The sequence below is a fragment of the Melitaea cinxia genome, chromosome Z (assembly GCF_905220565.1).
Source record: "Melitaea cinxia chromosome Z, ilMelCinx1.1, whole genome shotgun sequence".
NCBI classification, from domain to species: Eukaryota; Metazoa; Arthropoda; class Insecta; order Lepidoptera; family Nymphalidae; genus Melitaea; species Melitaea cinxia.
Genome location: NC_059424.1, coordinates 9,882,765 through 9,898,730, shown reverse-complemented (window position 1 = coordinate 9,898,730; position 15,966 = coordinate 9,882,765). Strand labels below are relative to the sequence as shown.

Sequence of the window (15,966 nt, the reverse complement as noted above, 5' to 3'; positions counted from 1 at the left end):
ATTGTTCACTTAATTTTATTCTTACGTACTTTTTGAGGATACCTATATATCTTAATGAAGACCGGCAGAAGTACTATCGGCTGTCGATCGCAATTCAGCTTACACTCTGAAATTGATTAAGGATAAAATTATTATAGGGTGCCTAATAAGCTAGCCTTAGTCGAAGTTATTACTCATTCCGCAATTATAATATAACAATATTTTACCGGTATTAGTAGCTACCGTCGCATTGTGAAACATTACTTTCATTAAAAGTAAATATAATATTAAAAATCGAATATTCAACAAAATACCATACATCGTTATATAATCGAAAGCAATACGAGTAATAACGTATATTACGAATTAAATAAAATAACAAGCAATAAAACAAATCAATACGTACGAGTATACTACGAAAATCTTTCTGCAATCACATTTAAAGTTTATCGAAATGAAAAATATTTCGTTTTGATTTGAAAAAAGTATCGCAATATTCGACGCTTTTGTATATATATATTTGTATGTATGTCAACATACGCACATATCGGTTTTATTTTAGTACTTTAAACAAAAATATTTGAACGATGTTTTTATTTACTCGACGATATCGGTTTATTCTAAAACAGAAAACTGTACGTAGTATGTACGTTTTAGTGTATTAGTTATTTAGTGTTTGAGGGTGTACCAATAATTTATGATCTCGACAGAAGTATATAACATAGGACGTATTTTATAAATGTAAGCTGTATTGTGTTGTATCATTATAGACTAGCTGTGCCAGATAGTTTCACTCCCATTAATTTGAAAAAAAAGTAGCTCAGCCTTTCGGTGAACGGGCTATCCAAGACAAAATTTTCTTTTTAATTAGAACCAGTAGTTCTTGAGATTAGTGCGTTTAAACAAACAAACAAACATTTCAGCTTTATAATATTAGTATAGATTTTTCTAATTTTTTTTTCTATAATTAAAAGAGTTGAATCTTAATCGGCCAATACCTTCAACTGCAGCCAGTATACATACATGTGTAAATCTCAGAATTTGTTTCAAAACACCCAAGTTTAGCAGTACCTTGCTAGTTAAACTTCACCGCCACACGATATTGAAATTAAAAACAAGTTTAGAAGCAGGAAAAGTTGTAGAAATTTTGCTTTGCTTAAATAATATATTGTTTTTTACGGATACTACTACCCTTTACCTTACTTTTTTATTTGTGTTACAGGTTTTGCATATTGATAGGAACAATAAACGTAGACGAACAGTGACAGTGAACGTGTTAATGCGCGAGAACCTACCTTTTGTTGATATATTAGATAATTATATCCACGATATCATCTTGGGTGACTGTACAATAAGTCGGCCACATAGTCAATAGGGATTATGTCCTTCTTAGTTTTAAATTATAAGTTAGTAAGTAAACTGACTACTAACATAGATACAAGTTTTTGATTATTTTCTGTTTTCTACTAAAATTTTCAAGTTGTTCGAAATAAATTATTTTTATTTAATTTAATTTATTATTATTGAAAACAATAGTGAGTACAGCACCATATTTTGGAACTAACTAATACTAGTATGCGCTTTAATTTTAATTAGCATTTATGATATTATTGTTTTGCTATTTTTTATAACACCAAAAGTGTGGCAAAGAAATTTTGGTCCGCCTGATGGCAAACGATTACCGTAGCCTATCAATCCGCCAACGTCGGAGTGTTGCAAACGCTTTGTCGTATAAACACCTGATCTTCGAACGAGCTCTGGCTACCGTTCTTACCAGATGAACACAAAACCACTTCGGAGCAGTATCATTTGGCTGTGATCTTCTGTAACATTTAGGGACTTTCCTAGTTGGATTGCTTCAGACTGAGCAAGATATTTTCTGCTGTGCTTACTTCGATTATTGCTTTCACTTTGCATCTGTCCTACCCATTATTTTTACGATTAATTACTTGGTTTTCTTGCATGTTAATTAGAAGAATCGTAAATTATACCTGACAAGAAAAAGGTCAGGTTCAACCAGATCATGTATCTGGACCGGATATCAGGATAGAATGAGGCATGCCAGATCCGGAAAGCTCTATCAGGATTAGGTCTGGTCTAGACAAGGATAGCCTGATGTAAAATATAATCAAGTATGGTAAGGCATACTGGATCAGGACCCGGTTCGGTCCAGATCAGGATAGCCTGAAAGAAATTACGCGAACTGAGCCTGAATCGAGCTATTAATGTTTTTAAACGCACTTAGTATATATATATAGTTATCAGGACAGTCTAGCAGGGAGTCCATTTCTACACAGTGGAGCAGTCGTAAGTAATAGGAAATAGTTAATTAGTAGTTAATTATTAGAAGTTAACAAATAAAATAAAATTATTAATAATAATTAATTAATAACATAAAAATAAATATAAATAATTAATATTTAAAGTAAAAACATAAATAAATAATACAATGGAAAAAATAAACGGAAATAAATATCATAATAATTATGTTAAGTAACATATTTATAATATCAATTCGCTTTTTTTATTTTGTTAAACAATTTTTTCAAGAATATACATTCGTGTTTTTTAAAAGGACCGGACCGAACCAGTTGATCAGGCTGAGATGAGATTTCCTGATCTAGATCCGATCAGGAAATCTCATCTCATCCTGATCAGGTCCGGACCAATCATCTGCGTTATATGACTTATCTATTCCTGATCAGGCATGCCTGGTCCAGCCCTTCGAAGGAAGACGAAAAAATTTCTACTGGGGTAGGGGTTAAAGTTAGTTAAAGGCGAGCGGAAGACGTTTATCTACAACATTTTTACCCATCATATAAGATATTATAGCAACTTACAATTTGATTTTCTGAGAGAGTGTGGAACTATCGTATCAATTGTGTTATTACATTCGTCGTTAATATTAAGAATATAGCCACCCCCTCTCTTCCCGTGGGTGTCGTAAGAGGCGGCTAAGGGATAACACAGTTCCACTACCACCTTGGGACTTAAAAAGCCGACCGATGACGAGATAACCATCGAATTGCTGGCTTTGAAATACACAGGCCGAAGGCGGGCAGCAGCGTCTTCGGTGTGACAGAGTCAGCCTTGGTGACCACCAACCCACCTTTTTTTTTTTTTTTTTTTATTTTATAGATGGGGAAATGCTATTTACGCACTGACCCCGCCACCCGAGAGTGACGGGAGTGTGGAGCTCCCGGCGTGTGGTGCAATGCCAGACTATCCACTAAAACCCACATCTTTTATCCGCCGGCACCATAGTGGGGACGCAGTGTGACCGCTTGCGCATACTACCACCACGCCCCCGACCACCAACCCACCTGCCCAGCATGGTAACTATGGGCAAAACACATGAGTTCACTCCATTTTTTTGCGCGAACTTGTGGAGGCCTATGTTCAGCAGCGGACGGTATTAGGCTAAAGTGAACGTGGTGCTCGTTATAGGATCTTAATTCCGTTCAATTTGTATATGCTACTTGTATTTTATGTGTATTGTACAAAAAAAAAAAAAACCATAAATAAATAGACAAGTTGTTACGTTTTACAAACGTATGAATTTTTTTTATCTGTGCATAAATTAATTAATATTAAACTCTAACGTTTCCATTTATGAATGTGTGTATCTATTTTAATTATTTCAGATATTATCGCATGGGTAGTCATAGCATTTCTCGTAGTTTAGCGAGTTATGTAAAACTTTAGGAAACTCATATTTTGCATTTTCATTTTACGTTTCTAAAATTAAATACCTCCCTTTGATCTGCTCAACTGCAGTTCTGTTAAATAGCTCTCTGCTTGGAACCCGAGTACACAATTGTTTGCTCTTACCGACTTCCCAGTTTTAGAATTATAAATACTTACTTAGACTCGTTGAATAAGTTATTAAATAATACTTACACAGAAACGTTATTTTGTTTGGCGATATAAACATTAATATCATGCCAGATAATTTATCAGGCTTGGAGTTCAGTTAAATTGTGTTTCTCTTAAAGTTTTTGGTAGTTCGGCTTTCTTTTATTCTAAATGTATTTTTTAAATTTCGTGAAGCAATTTTTTAAAATATTGCAAAAATTAAAAAAAGTGCTTTTTTAAAGTTTTTTTTTTTGCCTAATAATCGAAAACTATTAATTTTTGTAAATGTTTTGTCTACAGAAATTAAAGTACTTAAAATTCTCTACAATATTACTTTTTAGTTTTTTTTTTCACACCAACTGCTCGGTCTCTAATGCAAGTTGGAAATTGACAACTTTCAGCGGCCTTTGCTGTTACCCACTTGTTACATTCAAAAGCTTTATTTTTTTTAAATATAATGCTTGATAAATTTTTCTTATTTTACTGCATAAGTAATTAATGAGAAAAAAAGGACCGAAATTATCAAAGTTCAATATCAAAAAAGGTAGGACTCTAACTAAATAAAACTTAAAATATCGTTACCTATGTTTATATATTAATAATATTACAAATTATAATATGCAAGACGGAACAAAGACAAGTTACATAGGAAAACAAAAAAGGTAACTAATGGTTATATTTATCTATACAAACAAAAAAAAATACTTAAGATATAAGATATATATGTAATTCCATAATTAAAAATCTTACTAGGTATAGGTGACTCTCCCAAAGAAGCTGTCAATAAGGTTGATGAGTTTTTTACCTCAATAGGAGTTACTTTGGCACAGCGAATACTCACTAAAATTAATATCTCTGAACAAGATCTAGCTCGTCGTAAAACATATTGTTCGCCGCTTATATCAATGTCCTTTGCACCGACCGACGCTCATGAAGTAATGGATATTGTTTTCGGACTATGATTGCGCACTGCACCAGGTTGAACACTATAACATTTAAAATTGCTAAGCAGAATATTGCGTCTTTTGCGTTGCCGATTACTTACTTTTGCAATCTTCGTCGAGAAATAGGTATTTAGCCAGATTCATTTAAAAAGGTAGTAGTCCGATTTATAAATCCGGTGAAAAGACTGTACCATCAAAATACCAGCCAATCTCTTTACTTACCTTACCTTACCTTATCTAAAATATATTATCTAAAATAGTGGAAAAAGTGGTAAATAAACTTATATATATGTATATATATATATATATATATATATATATATATATATATATATATATATATATATATATATATATATATATATATATATATATATATATAAATCATATATTTATTTATAATTCAAAGACATATTATATATGCTTCAGAAAGTGAGCCTTGGATAAAATGTTACCTAATTCTGGACTCTCTAACTGCAATTGTGCAAAACATCATAGAGTAATTTTTGTGAAGTACTTAGATTTAGTAATGGATGAACGACTGAAATGGAACTTACATATTACTTACTAATTTACTACTTTAACAGCTAGGATTAGGAAGCTAATATGCATCTTTGAAATGTTATGTTCAATTTGTGAAAATAAGCTCCTTGTTGAAGTCTGCCTTGTGAGATATTGCATTTGTGCATAGGAAGGCGCTGCTGGTACGCCAAATATAATGCTTGCAGAGAAGTCCACAAAGTAATACTCTTTTTACCTTATAAGTATCCCACAGTTGCGGTTTATAAAAAAGCGGTCGACTGTAAGACAAACATACATATATGAAATTGTTAAATGATACCAGATAGGAAGTATGTACCTTATTAACCTATAATGAATAAAGGGATCGTCGGTCCAACGGGCCGGAGGACGTCCCACACTGCGTTTGCCAAAACGCGGTCTCCACTCTAGGACCCGTCTACTCCATCGGCCATCGGTCCTGCGACACAGATGACCAGCCCACTGCCACTTCAACTTGCTAATTCTGTGGGCTATGTCGGTTACTTTCGTTCTCTCGCGGATAGTCTCATTTCTAATCCTGTCTTTGAGAGAGACCCCAAGCATAGCCCGTTCCATTGCACGTTGAGCGACTTTAAACTTGTGGACCAGTCCCTTCGTCACTGTCCACGTCTCGGCTCCGTATGTACACAGGCAGGACGCATTGCTCGAAAACTTTTGTCTGCAAGCAGCGGTGTAGGCTGGATGAGGATTGCGGAAGACCGGGATGTGTGGCGCGAACTTGGGGAGGCCTATGTCCAGCAGTGGACTGCGATAGGCTGAAGTGAGTGAATAAAGGGATAAAAAGTTGCCCGGTAAGTCCTACCAAAACAGCGTTTGGACGAAAACATTACAATTACCATGCTTCAATCGTATGGACATACTTCAAATTTGGCACGAATATTATTAAGAAGTCGGGTCAACATATAGGCTACATATTTTCATTCTATTATCTACCGGGAACGAGCAGTGAACCTTTATTTCCTCAACGCATTCTGTAACAACGTGTAATCTAACGACACATATTTGAATGTTGTTGTTAATAACTATGTTTTATAAACCAGCTTCACACTATAAAAATCACGCAATATAAGTAACTAAAGCGATAAACATAATTAAATGAATATAAGTAGACAAGACAATTTAAAGCAGCGCCATCTATGAGATTTTTCTATAGATATGAAATGTAAAGAAGAAACCGGTAAATGAATGTAATTGTAAAAGGTATAATCGTAGGTATTTTCTTTGTATCATTATAAATTAATCATAATTAATTCCTAAGGGCATAAGTTGTTGTAACATATAATCAAAGAGAGGATACTGACTTCTGCAACACAGCAATTCTAGTGAAGCAGTCAGGGTAATTTTCTATTTATTGTACGAATTATGACTGTGTCCAATAAAGATTATTATAATATTACTTGCTGACCCTGCAAACGTTGTTTTGCCATATATGCTGTTAACCCCCTTCACCCCTTTCTTGGGTTTAACTTAGGGGTATAAAAAATAGATGTTGTTCGATTCTCAGACCTACACAATATGCACACAAAATTTCATGAGAATCGGTCAAGCCGTTTCGGAGGAGTTTAACTACAGACACCGCGACACGAGAATTTTATATATTAGATTAAATAATTAAAAATACTGTACATTTTTCCACACATATATATTAAATATCTAATATTAGGGCAAGACTTATTAATTATTTTAGAATTAGTTGGTTTTAGTTAGAAATCTAGCCGTTCTGATTATGATTTTTTTTTTCTATAAGCAGTTTTATCATTTCTTTAGGACATAAATGAATAATCTTTCATTCAGGTATAACAAAAGATCGCTATCATTGTTACAATTGTGGATTTTAAAAAATGACTTAATTTTAGAAAAAAAATTTACCAATATTTTTGTACAATCCTTTTAATATTATAAACGCGGAAGTATGGTTGTATGGATGCATGGATGTATAGATGTATGGATGTATGGATGTACGGATGTTTGTTCCTCTTTCACTCAAAAACTCCCGAATGGATTTTAATGAAAGTTTACAATAATATACCTTATACATTAGAATTAACCACATAGGCTATAATTTTTGTGTGTGAATTGTCCAAAATACAACGATAATTGTCAAGTAAGTCAGAAAAAAATCTGCCATCTGCGAACTATTGAGTCTACACGTATATAATGTATATGAGAGAAAGGTTTATCTTAATTATTCCTTTAAAAAAGTCGGCGACAGCATATATCTGTCTTTTATGAGTAAGCCATTATCGCAAAAACAGTGAACCATAAATACATTAAAAATTGACAATATATTTCTAATGCACATTTCGTAGTAACAAATTGATTTTTATGTCGCAGAACCAATTTTGATGAATTTTGGTATAAAGATAGACATTGAGAAGACAATAAGGTACTCGAAGTACTTACTAATAAAGCTAGTAGTAAATATACATAGGCTGCAGAGATAATTATATGATTCTTCGGTACTCATTAATAGACGATGTCATTAGTCTCACTCAGTTTAAGAGAAGGAAGATAAATATTGCAGTCAATACAAACATTACTATTCGGAGAATACAGACAATCACATGTGTAGTGACATGATCTTCTATTTATACAGTTTGAAATATAAAACAATTTCTGTGTGTAAATGTCTCTACCGACTGTAACAGACTTGGGACTAGTGGGGTAATATTTAAAATTTTCAAGTTGTCATTTTTTTCTATCAGTTTAATTTTTGCCCAGTTTATATAAACTATATTTTCTTTTATTAGTCTATTTGCGTTAAGAAATTAGTAACTCATCGCTGACACTTAGATTAGCCATTCCGCTGGACTTATTAGATCTTATCAAATTAGAATGCCATACTTCAACTGGTCATTAAACATGACATTCTAATGAATTACGATTAAGAAGAAGAAGGAAGGTTTCATTGGTCACGCTGTCTTAACGCGAATGTATACAATATAGGATTGTGTTTTTGTTTCCATGTGAAAGGGCATATTGAGAAATCAATCGTTAGTGAGTAAAAATAAAGGTATATTATTAAAACCGACACAATATAAATTTTAAGAAAGGTAGGGACAGTGTTTACTATTTTTTTAAAATTTCAAACAGCGTCTATATGAACACAATATATACATTCTACCGGGCGGTGTTAAAAGTGAAAATTTTAATTAATCAATTTTACATGTTTAAGGAAAAATAATTCAGTCAAAAGTATTTCACTAAGACGGTTTTTTCTTTAATCTTTCTATAACTTCATCGAATTTCTTGTCTGTTATAAAAGCTGGTATTCTAACATTTTTTGTCGGGCAACAGCAGTCTTTAACTGTATCTTTTGAATTTAAAATAACATCACTACGCCTTCTTTTTCTTGTTGATACTCCTGTTTCATTGTATTTTTTTTCTATAGCGTTGTTCTTTCGATAATTAATTTTATCAAAATCTTCCTGAAGTTGTTTTAACTGATTGTCTTTAATTATTCCTTTAAGATTTTGAAAGTAAATCATATCTTCGTTGATTTCATACTGCATATTGCATTCTTAAAAATAAAATAAAAACATTAAATTTTGTAAAATAACATTCTTTGGTAGGAAAAACATTGAAGATCTTGAATAATTAAATATGGGACAGACCTGATTTTCAATTACTTTAAGTTTTGCTAAAAGGTACATAGAATATTTACTTAAACTTTATCGTTCAGTGAGTTTTAGACACTATAGCCTTATTTCTCTCACACTATGTCACATAAAAGGTTGTGTTTACGTTTTCTATACATGTAGTAAAATACAAAATGAAAATGACAGATTTACAGGATATAAATATCCATTACCTACCTACCAGAAATGAAATTACTTTATTTATATGTTAATGTAGTAGTAGTCCTGTTTCACTTTAACTTGAAAAGTTTGACGGTAAATAGAAAAAAATACCAGAAAAAGTTGTCTCTTGATAATATTGTACGTGCAAATGATATTTTGTGATTAATTTTCAAAATCAATAAAGGAATGCACGATTTTTGTAATAACTTGTGGGCCTTTAGTCATAATTTCAAATGAAAAGTGAAATAATTGGCGAAGATAGTTCCAGAACTCGTAACAATCGAAGCGGACAAAAGTTGCGCCTATGTCTAGGATACTTAAGTAGTGGTCCCAACTATACTATAAGAATTTAAAATTTTCGCAACAACTTGCTTAAAATACAAAGCTAATTATTTATTATTTGAAATGTAAATGATAGCAATTATTTTATTTTATTATTTAATCGTATTAGCTTCTTTCGCGCATTTCTCGACCATGATTTTACATGTTATTAGATACTTATAGTAGATATTACTAGCTGACACCGCAAGCGTTGTTTTGCCATATATGTTACTAGCTGACTCGGCAAACATTGTCTTGCCGCTAAACGCTATTCAAAAATAGGGGTTGGTGGTAGAGGGGTGAAAATTTAGAGTTGTGTGCATTTTTCAACGCCAAATCATAATAAAATAAAAAATAAAAAATTTATCTAAAAATTAAAAAATATATATTTAGGAGTGGACTACCCTTAACATTTAGGAGGATGAAAAATAGATGTTATTAGATTCTCAGACCTACCCAATATACACACAAAATTTCATGAGAATCGGTCAAGCCGTTTCGGAGGAGTTTAACTACAAACACCGCGTCACGAGAATTTTATATATTAGATTAGCCCCCTTAATCCCTTGCCCTTATAACTTAGGGGTATGAAAAACAGATATTGGCTGATTCTCAGACCTATCCGATAAGCACAGAAAATTTCATTAAAATCGGTCCACCCGTTTCGGAGGAGTATTGTAACTAACATTGTGACACGAGAATTTTATATATAAGAGAAAAGATTAAAACGTGTAATAAAAAAATTTGGATAATTATTATTAGACTAGTTCTGACTAAAGTTTTTCTCTTAAAATGTAGCAATGTAAACCAAATGAATTATATAATTATATAAAATAGCTTGTAAGGCGGAACAAATGTTCAGTTAGACAAACACAAAAAAAAAAACTGAAAATATTTAATGAATTTATCTGCTTTATACTGGTAGATGTATATAAAATTTATTAATTAAATTAATTGTTCTCAATATCCTTACATGAAGATGTCAGCTTGTTAAAATTTTCCACTAAGAGTGTAGATTACCTTTATTTGGTGGACATTCGCAATTAAGACTTGGCGTTTTAATTGGCATTAGGTTATTTTCGTATCTCCGGAAAAAATGCGCAATGGGTGCTTGAGGAGCCAACCACGACCATCGATCCCAGGGTAATGTTCCTTGAACACTACGAAATGTAGTTGAAAGCAATACTAGAATAGATTGAAGTACCTGTAAAAATGCCTGGAGTATAGTGTGTCAGAATATTTTTTTTGTTTATGATTAAATATGTAGGATTAAAGAATATTAGTTTCGACATAAAATTAAAGATCCGTACACTTCGTTAACTCGTTTGACGTATTATTACAATGCAGACAAAGAAGAAAAATTGGCAACACGCGTATACAAAAAAAATTAGAAGAGTTGTTGCAATAATAACTTTTCAAAATAAAATGATGTTAATTAATAAATGAATTTACGGATTGTTCATTTGTATTATGCATAAACCGAATTTTGAATTTATTTTCAATTAATTATTTTGTAGACCAATTGTAGAAAATTTCAATAAATATTTAACTGACATTGTTTTGAAAAGCAATTTCATACAGACAGAATTTTAAATGAATCTGTCCAATATTGCGAGTTCAAGGCACCCCTATTTCAGCGTTTTGACTTTGTCATACACGTCGAACCGAGTTTGTACCGGCGTCGTAGGCAGGGGCGGGTATATTTCTCTACTTCATTTTGCACTTCATTGTGACAATTAAAGTATTAAATAATAAGATAAGAATATAGATTTAGATTGAGATTTACTGAATTGTCTAAAAATGTATCAAGTGAAAAGTTAAATGTAGTGTAATTGATAATAAAGTAAAAATACGATTACCCAACAATTATAGCACAGTCTTATTCTTTCTTTCTTTAATTTAAATTATAAGTTAGAAAATTATCAAGGTTCTGTTTTCAAAGACTTACTTCTATATTACAACGCACAATACGTGCTAGTGTGTGTAATGTTTTTTTTTTTTTTTTAAATATTACTTTTCTTCACTCCTCTACATTAACTATAGCTATGTGAAATTTCAAACTCCTCCGTCCTTGCAATTTTCATAAAGAGGGGTACAAAGTGTCACATATTAATAGCTTCACGTATTAATATATATAATATATATATAATCGAAATATCAAAATCGGATAATCAAGTACAACATTGCGAGCGGTGGACAGATTCAGTGGGTGAATAAATATTTAATAACCGGAATTTTTATTTTTAATACAAAACGAATCAGTCAGTCAGTCAGTTCAACTGGCCAACGGTCCTGCGATACAGGTGACCAGACCACTGCCACTTCAACTTGCTAATTCTGTGGGTTATGTCGGTTACTTTCACTCTCTCGCGGGTAGTATCATTTCTTATCCTATCATTGAGTGAGACCCCAAGCATAGCCCGTTCCATTGCACGCTGAGCGACTTTAAACTTTTGGACCAGTCCCTTCGTCAGTGACCACGTCTCGGCTCCATATGGTAACACAGGCAAGACTCATTCATTACTCGGAGATTTTGCAAAATGAATGCTAACTTTCAATTTTATAAATAAAACTTTATTTGTGTATTAAAATAGATATTGTGTGACTTACAAAATTTAAAAGTGTTTTTTCTTAAAAAGAAACAGAACATAAATAATTATAACAAGCATCATCGAATATCCATATAGGTACATATACGTAGAACGCTCAATTCATCATGTTTTCTTTATTGCGGAATAGTTTTATACTAACATTATAAAATACCGCAACTACCAACAAACTAATGAGCTATCGTATTTGTAATGTAAATATTTAAGTGCTTTTACTGCTCGTACAGGCAGAATATACAAACAATTATTACCGTACATGCTCGTGCAAAGACATGTCTTGCAATCGTTATTTGTACTGTCTCTTGACTTTAAATTAGCATTAGAAAAATGGAATAAGACGGATTTTTAAATGAAAATTCTACAATTATTTATGATTTACCGAAATAAAAATAATATATTTATCAACAGATATTCTATAATTTTGGGTGTGTTGTGTGTACGTCCCCTAGGAACTTAGAAATGTTGCACTTAGTGCGAAAGGTTCAATAAAGAACGGAACTTGGAATTTGAAAAAACATTAGAATTTTGGGTAAAAAATACAATTAGACTATATTATTGTTAAACGTATTAGAAACGTATTACGTATTAGATAATAGTTATTAAATCCATGTGTAAGATTTTATTAGGGAACAATGGATCTATTTACTTATGATAATTGAGCGTTTAAGCTGCTTATACTTTCAATTCATATTTATACTAATGTATACGTTTATTTTAACTAATTTTAAAAAATGACGTCGTAGTTCATTGTTTTTTGATGAACTTCAACAAAAAAGCCGGTATTTATCAGTTAATTGGGTATTTTTTCGAATACTTACGTTGATGATTTTCTCATTTAACGCGTGTCGATGTAATTTAAATTTGGTTGGATATATTGTTTGATAACAAATAAAAATATTAAATGTGCATTGCATAATTGTTCGGAGTATGTTGGAAAATTTACAAAGTTTTCGTATTTAACACTAAGTACCTGGGTGACCGAGTTTAGCTCGGTATTTTTAGTAAATCGTGTTTTTTGAAAATCATATTTAAATACGAAATACATATTTATAAAAAATGAACAATATTCTTTTACCGACAATAATAAAAAATACAAATAAATGTAAAAAATCAAAAATAAAAAAAAATAAACTTTTTTTTTAATTCCACGAGGTTTAAATTGCGGTCATAGCTACAGCACATGTAGTCTATTAAAATTTATTTTCCAAGTATGAAAATAATTTTGAATTGAAAATGAAAATGATAATTACTCTCATTATTCTAAAATAATAAAACTTAAAAGTTTCTTATTTTTGAGTGTGGGCATTTATTATTTATAAAAGGGGATTTTTTTATATGACGCACACATCTATAATAGTTGTATTTAGTTTCATTATATAGAGCTGTTTTTTGCGCGTTTCAAATTACCAAAAATTACGGTAAGTTTTTTGATATCGATGCAAAGTAGAAGGAAATAGTTGCTCAAAAGTAGTTTTTGTTAAAGAATAATCATGTTGTCGTAGTGGAACGCTCTTAGCTTCGTGTTTCTGTTTGATGTAAGTAACCTTACTAACTTTAACCGGGCATTTACTGGGCATAAATGGTTCTTTTTTGGAAGGACATATCTTGTAGGGAGTCTTTGTTGTCCTCTTTCTAAATGGAGCGTTGTCTCTCGTCGAGTGAATATGTTTATGATCTCTAGAGTACAAGTTTTGGTATATATTTTTGTTTCTTTTTATTCCAATGTAAAGTGGGAATTGCATAAAGTAATTGCTGACGTTTGGTTTACACTGGCCCTTACAAAGTCTAAAGGGTGCAGTAAAGAATAAGGTTTCCGGTCGGTTTGTTGGTTCTAAAAATAATTGGTTACGTTTCATATACTTTTTTATAGTGTTACAATAGAATATTAATGAAAAAGAATTATAAATTCACATATTTGTATTAAGACTAATTACCCTTACTATGTTAATGAATTCATAGCTTTAAACGCTACTTACGTTTACCGTCAATAACGTCTTTAACGTACTGTTCTCCATCAAAAGCATTTTTAATTTTTCCAACTAAATCCTCAGAAGCGATTGTTGAAATTATTAAAATGTTCTGAAATAAAAATACGCCTTTGCAAACTAGTAATAAAAACATACTATAACACTGTAAGCCTTTGTTTATTGAAATAAATTTATTCTAAAATATATATATTTTATTACTTTTTACGTTTCAATTGTTTTTGTGCGATAAATCAGTGTTTCTTTGTTATTAAATTACGAGAATTCTTTTATTTTGAAGAGTTTTTCAGAGGTTTATATTTTTATGCAATATTTAATTATACTTATTAAAAAAATATATCATCAGTAATAATGTAAAACAATTGCTTACTTCCCGAGAGACGTAGTGTTGTAAAATATTTTCGTCGATCGATTTATAACTGTCATTGTGTATAAACTATTTCCAATTGGCGAAAGAGATCTTGACAATTGTTTTGCCGAGCACGAGTTAAAAATAAATACTAAAGACTGGGCTAGAATGAGGGAATGTTAATAAATACATCTCTAAATGTGACATAACAGAAACATCAGACACATTGTTTTTGGACCCAGCTAATTTCCTGGGAATCGTCTGTACCAGGGAAACAAGGTCGATGTATGAATTGTGTTCGTGATTATCTTTAATCGTCTCGAGAATAATAAAACCTTGTTGAAATTTTAATTATGTTTAGTACTAGCTGTGCCCGCGACTTTGTTCGCGTGAAATTTAATAATAAAGTTATTGTTCAGTTCGCAAAGTTATAAAATAAATAAATTTCTAAGTAAAAGTAGCCTTAAATTACTTCTTATTACATCAGATATCTGCCAGTTAAAGTCTTGTCAAAATCAATCCAGCCGTTTCAGAGATTAGCCAGAACTAACAGACAGACAGACAGACAGACAGAAATTATAAATCATCGTCGTGTATACATCCATATACATTTAGTAAAAATCGGTTTTTTTAATATTACAAACAGACACTCCAATTTATTTATTTATATATTATAGATGTATAGATAAAAATATAGAGCAGTTCACTATGTTAGAATTTCAAGAGCAAACTATTTTTTTTTAGATTTTAAATAGCTGCCCGGACAGACTTGGTTCTGTCAAAAGTTAACAGATTTTTATCTATATAGAGTTTTTTTTTAATTTTTTTTAAATATTAACATCTTCCGTGGGCCTTAAATTGATCCTTGAATCGGACGAGCCATTCTCGAGTTCGCTTCACTTGTCAACATTCATTTTTATTTATAAGAAGATATAATACGAGTATCTTGTAAACTGTATGTGAATACGTATTGTGATAGACTCTTATAGAATATTTAAGAACTACATAATTGGGTCATTATTACTAACTCCTTTATGTCACTATAAAAAAAAATATTGCTAATTTAAAAAAAAAGTAAAATATTATTCTTCTTAATATTAAATAATCATAACAGAGTTTGGAACATATTCGTTTCTTCTTTTGTTAGTCTTAATGAAAAGTATTTGTTGTATGATGTCGAAATTAGTGTGCCCTAGCACGCGAGGACCACTTCTTCGTCATTTCATTTTGACATCTAGTGTCTTTAATTACAGGCAATTAAGAGGCAGTGTCTAATTTCTTTTAATATTTGAAATGCCATTTCAGCAATTTCTCTATCGACTATTAAAACGTTAAAAGATTAAAGAACTACTATTGCATCACCCATAAATGTTTTCGAAAGTTGTATTGAGTTTAAACCCAGATTTTTTTACTAAGATAGTTTATGACACCAATGTTTTGAGGTTTCTCAACAAATCTTAGATTTATAGGTTAAGGAAGATACAGTAATACGCTAAAAAATATTGAAACACATAACGTTGGTATGGATTAAACGTTAAAAATCTGAATTTGACATAAAAAATG

General features: G+C 31.3%; 1 protein-coding gene across 2 annotated transcripts; it reads right to left on the bottom strand.

Annotated features, from left to right (window-relative positions):
• LOC123668593 lies at positions 1-14,616 on the bottom strand. 2 transcript variants are annotated; one of them, XM_045602319.1, is made up of 4 exons: positions 14,425-14,616; positions 14,046-14,148; positions 10,481-10,664; positions 8,401-8,859 (listed from the first exon to the last, which is right to left on the bottom strand). In XM_045602319.1, the coding sequence occupies exons 2-4, from the start codon at positions 14,091-14,093 to the stop codon at positions 8,543-8,545; spliced, it is 549 nt and encodes a 182-aa protein (XP_045458275.1). In that variant the 5' UTR covers positions 14,094-14,148; positions 14,425-14,616; the 3' UTR covers positions 8,401-8,542. The 2 variants fall into 2 exon arrangements, 1 of the variants encoding a protein (XP_045458275.1); XR_006745597.1 differs by lacking the exons at positions 8,401-8,859; positions 10,481-10,664 and adding an exon at positions 1-106 and having other exon boundaries at positions 14,425-14,597.
• Positions 14,617-15,966: the final 1,350 nt, after the last annotated feature.

Coding starts and splice junctions, on each gene's coding strand:
- LOC123668593 (XM_045602319.1), bottom strand. CDS start 14,093: ATGCTTTTGATGGAGAACAGTACGTTAAAGACGTTATTGACGGTAAAC. Junction 10,665..14,045: donor AGACGTTATTGACGGTAAAC/GTAAGTAGCGTT, acceptor GCATTTTTACAG/GTACTTCAATCTATTCTAGT. Junction 8,860..10,480: donor CGAATGTCCACCAAATAAAG/GTAATCTACACT, acceptor TTTATTTTTAAG/AATGCAATATGCAGTATGAA.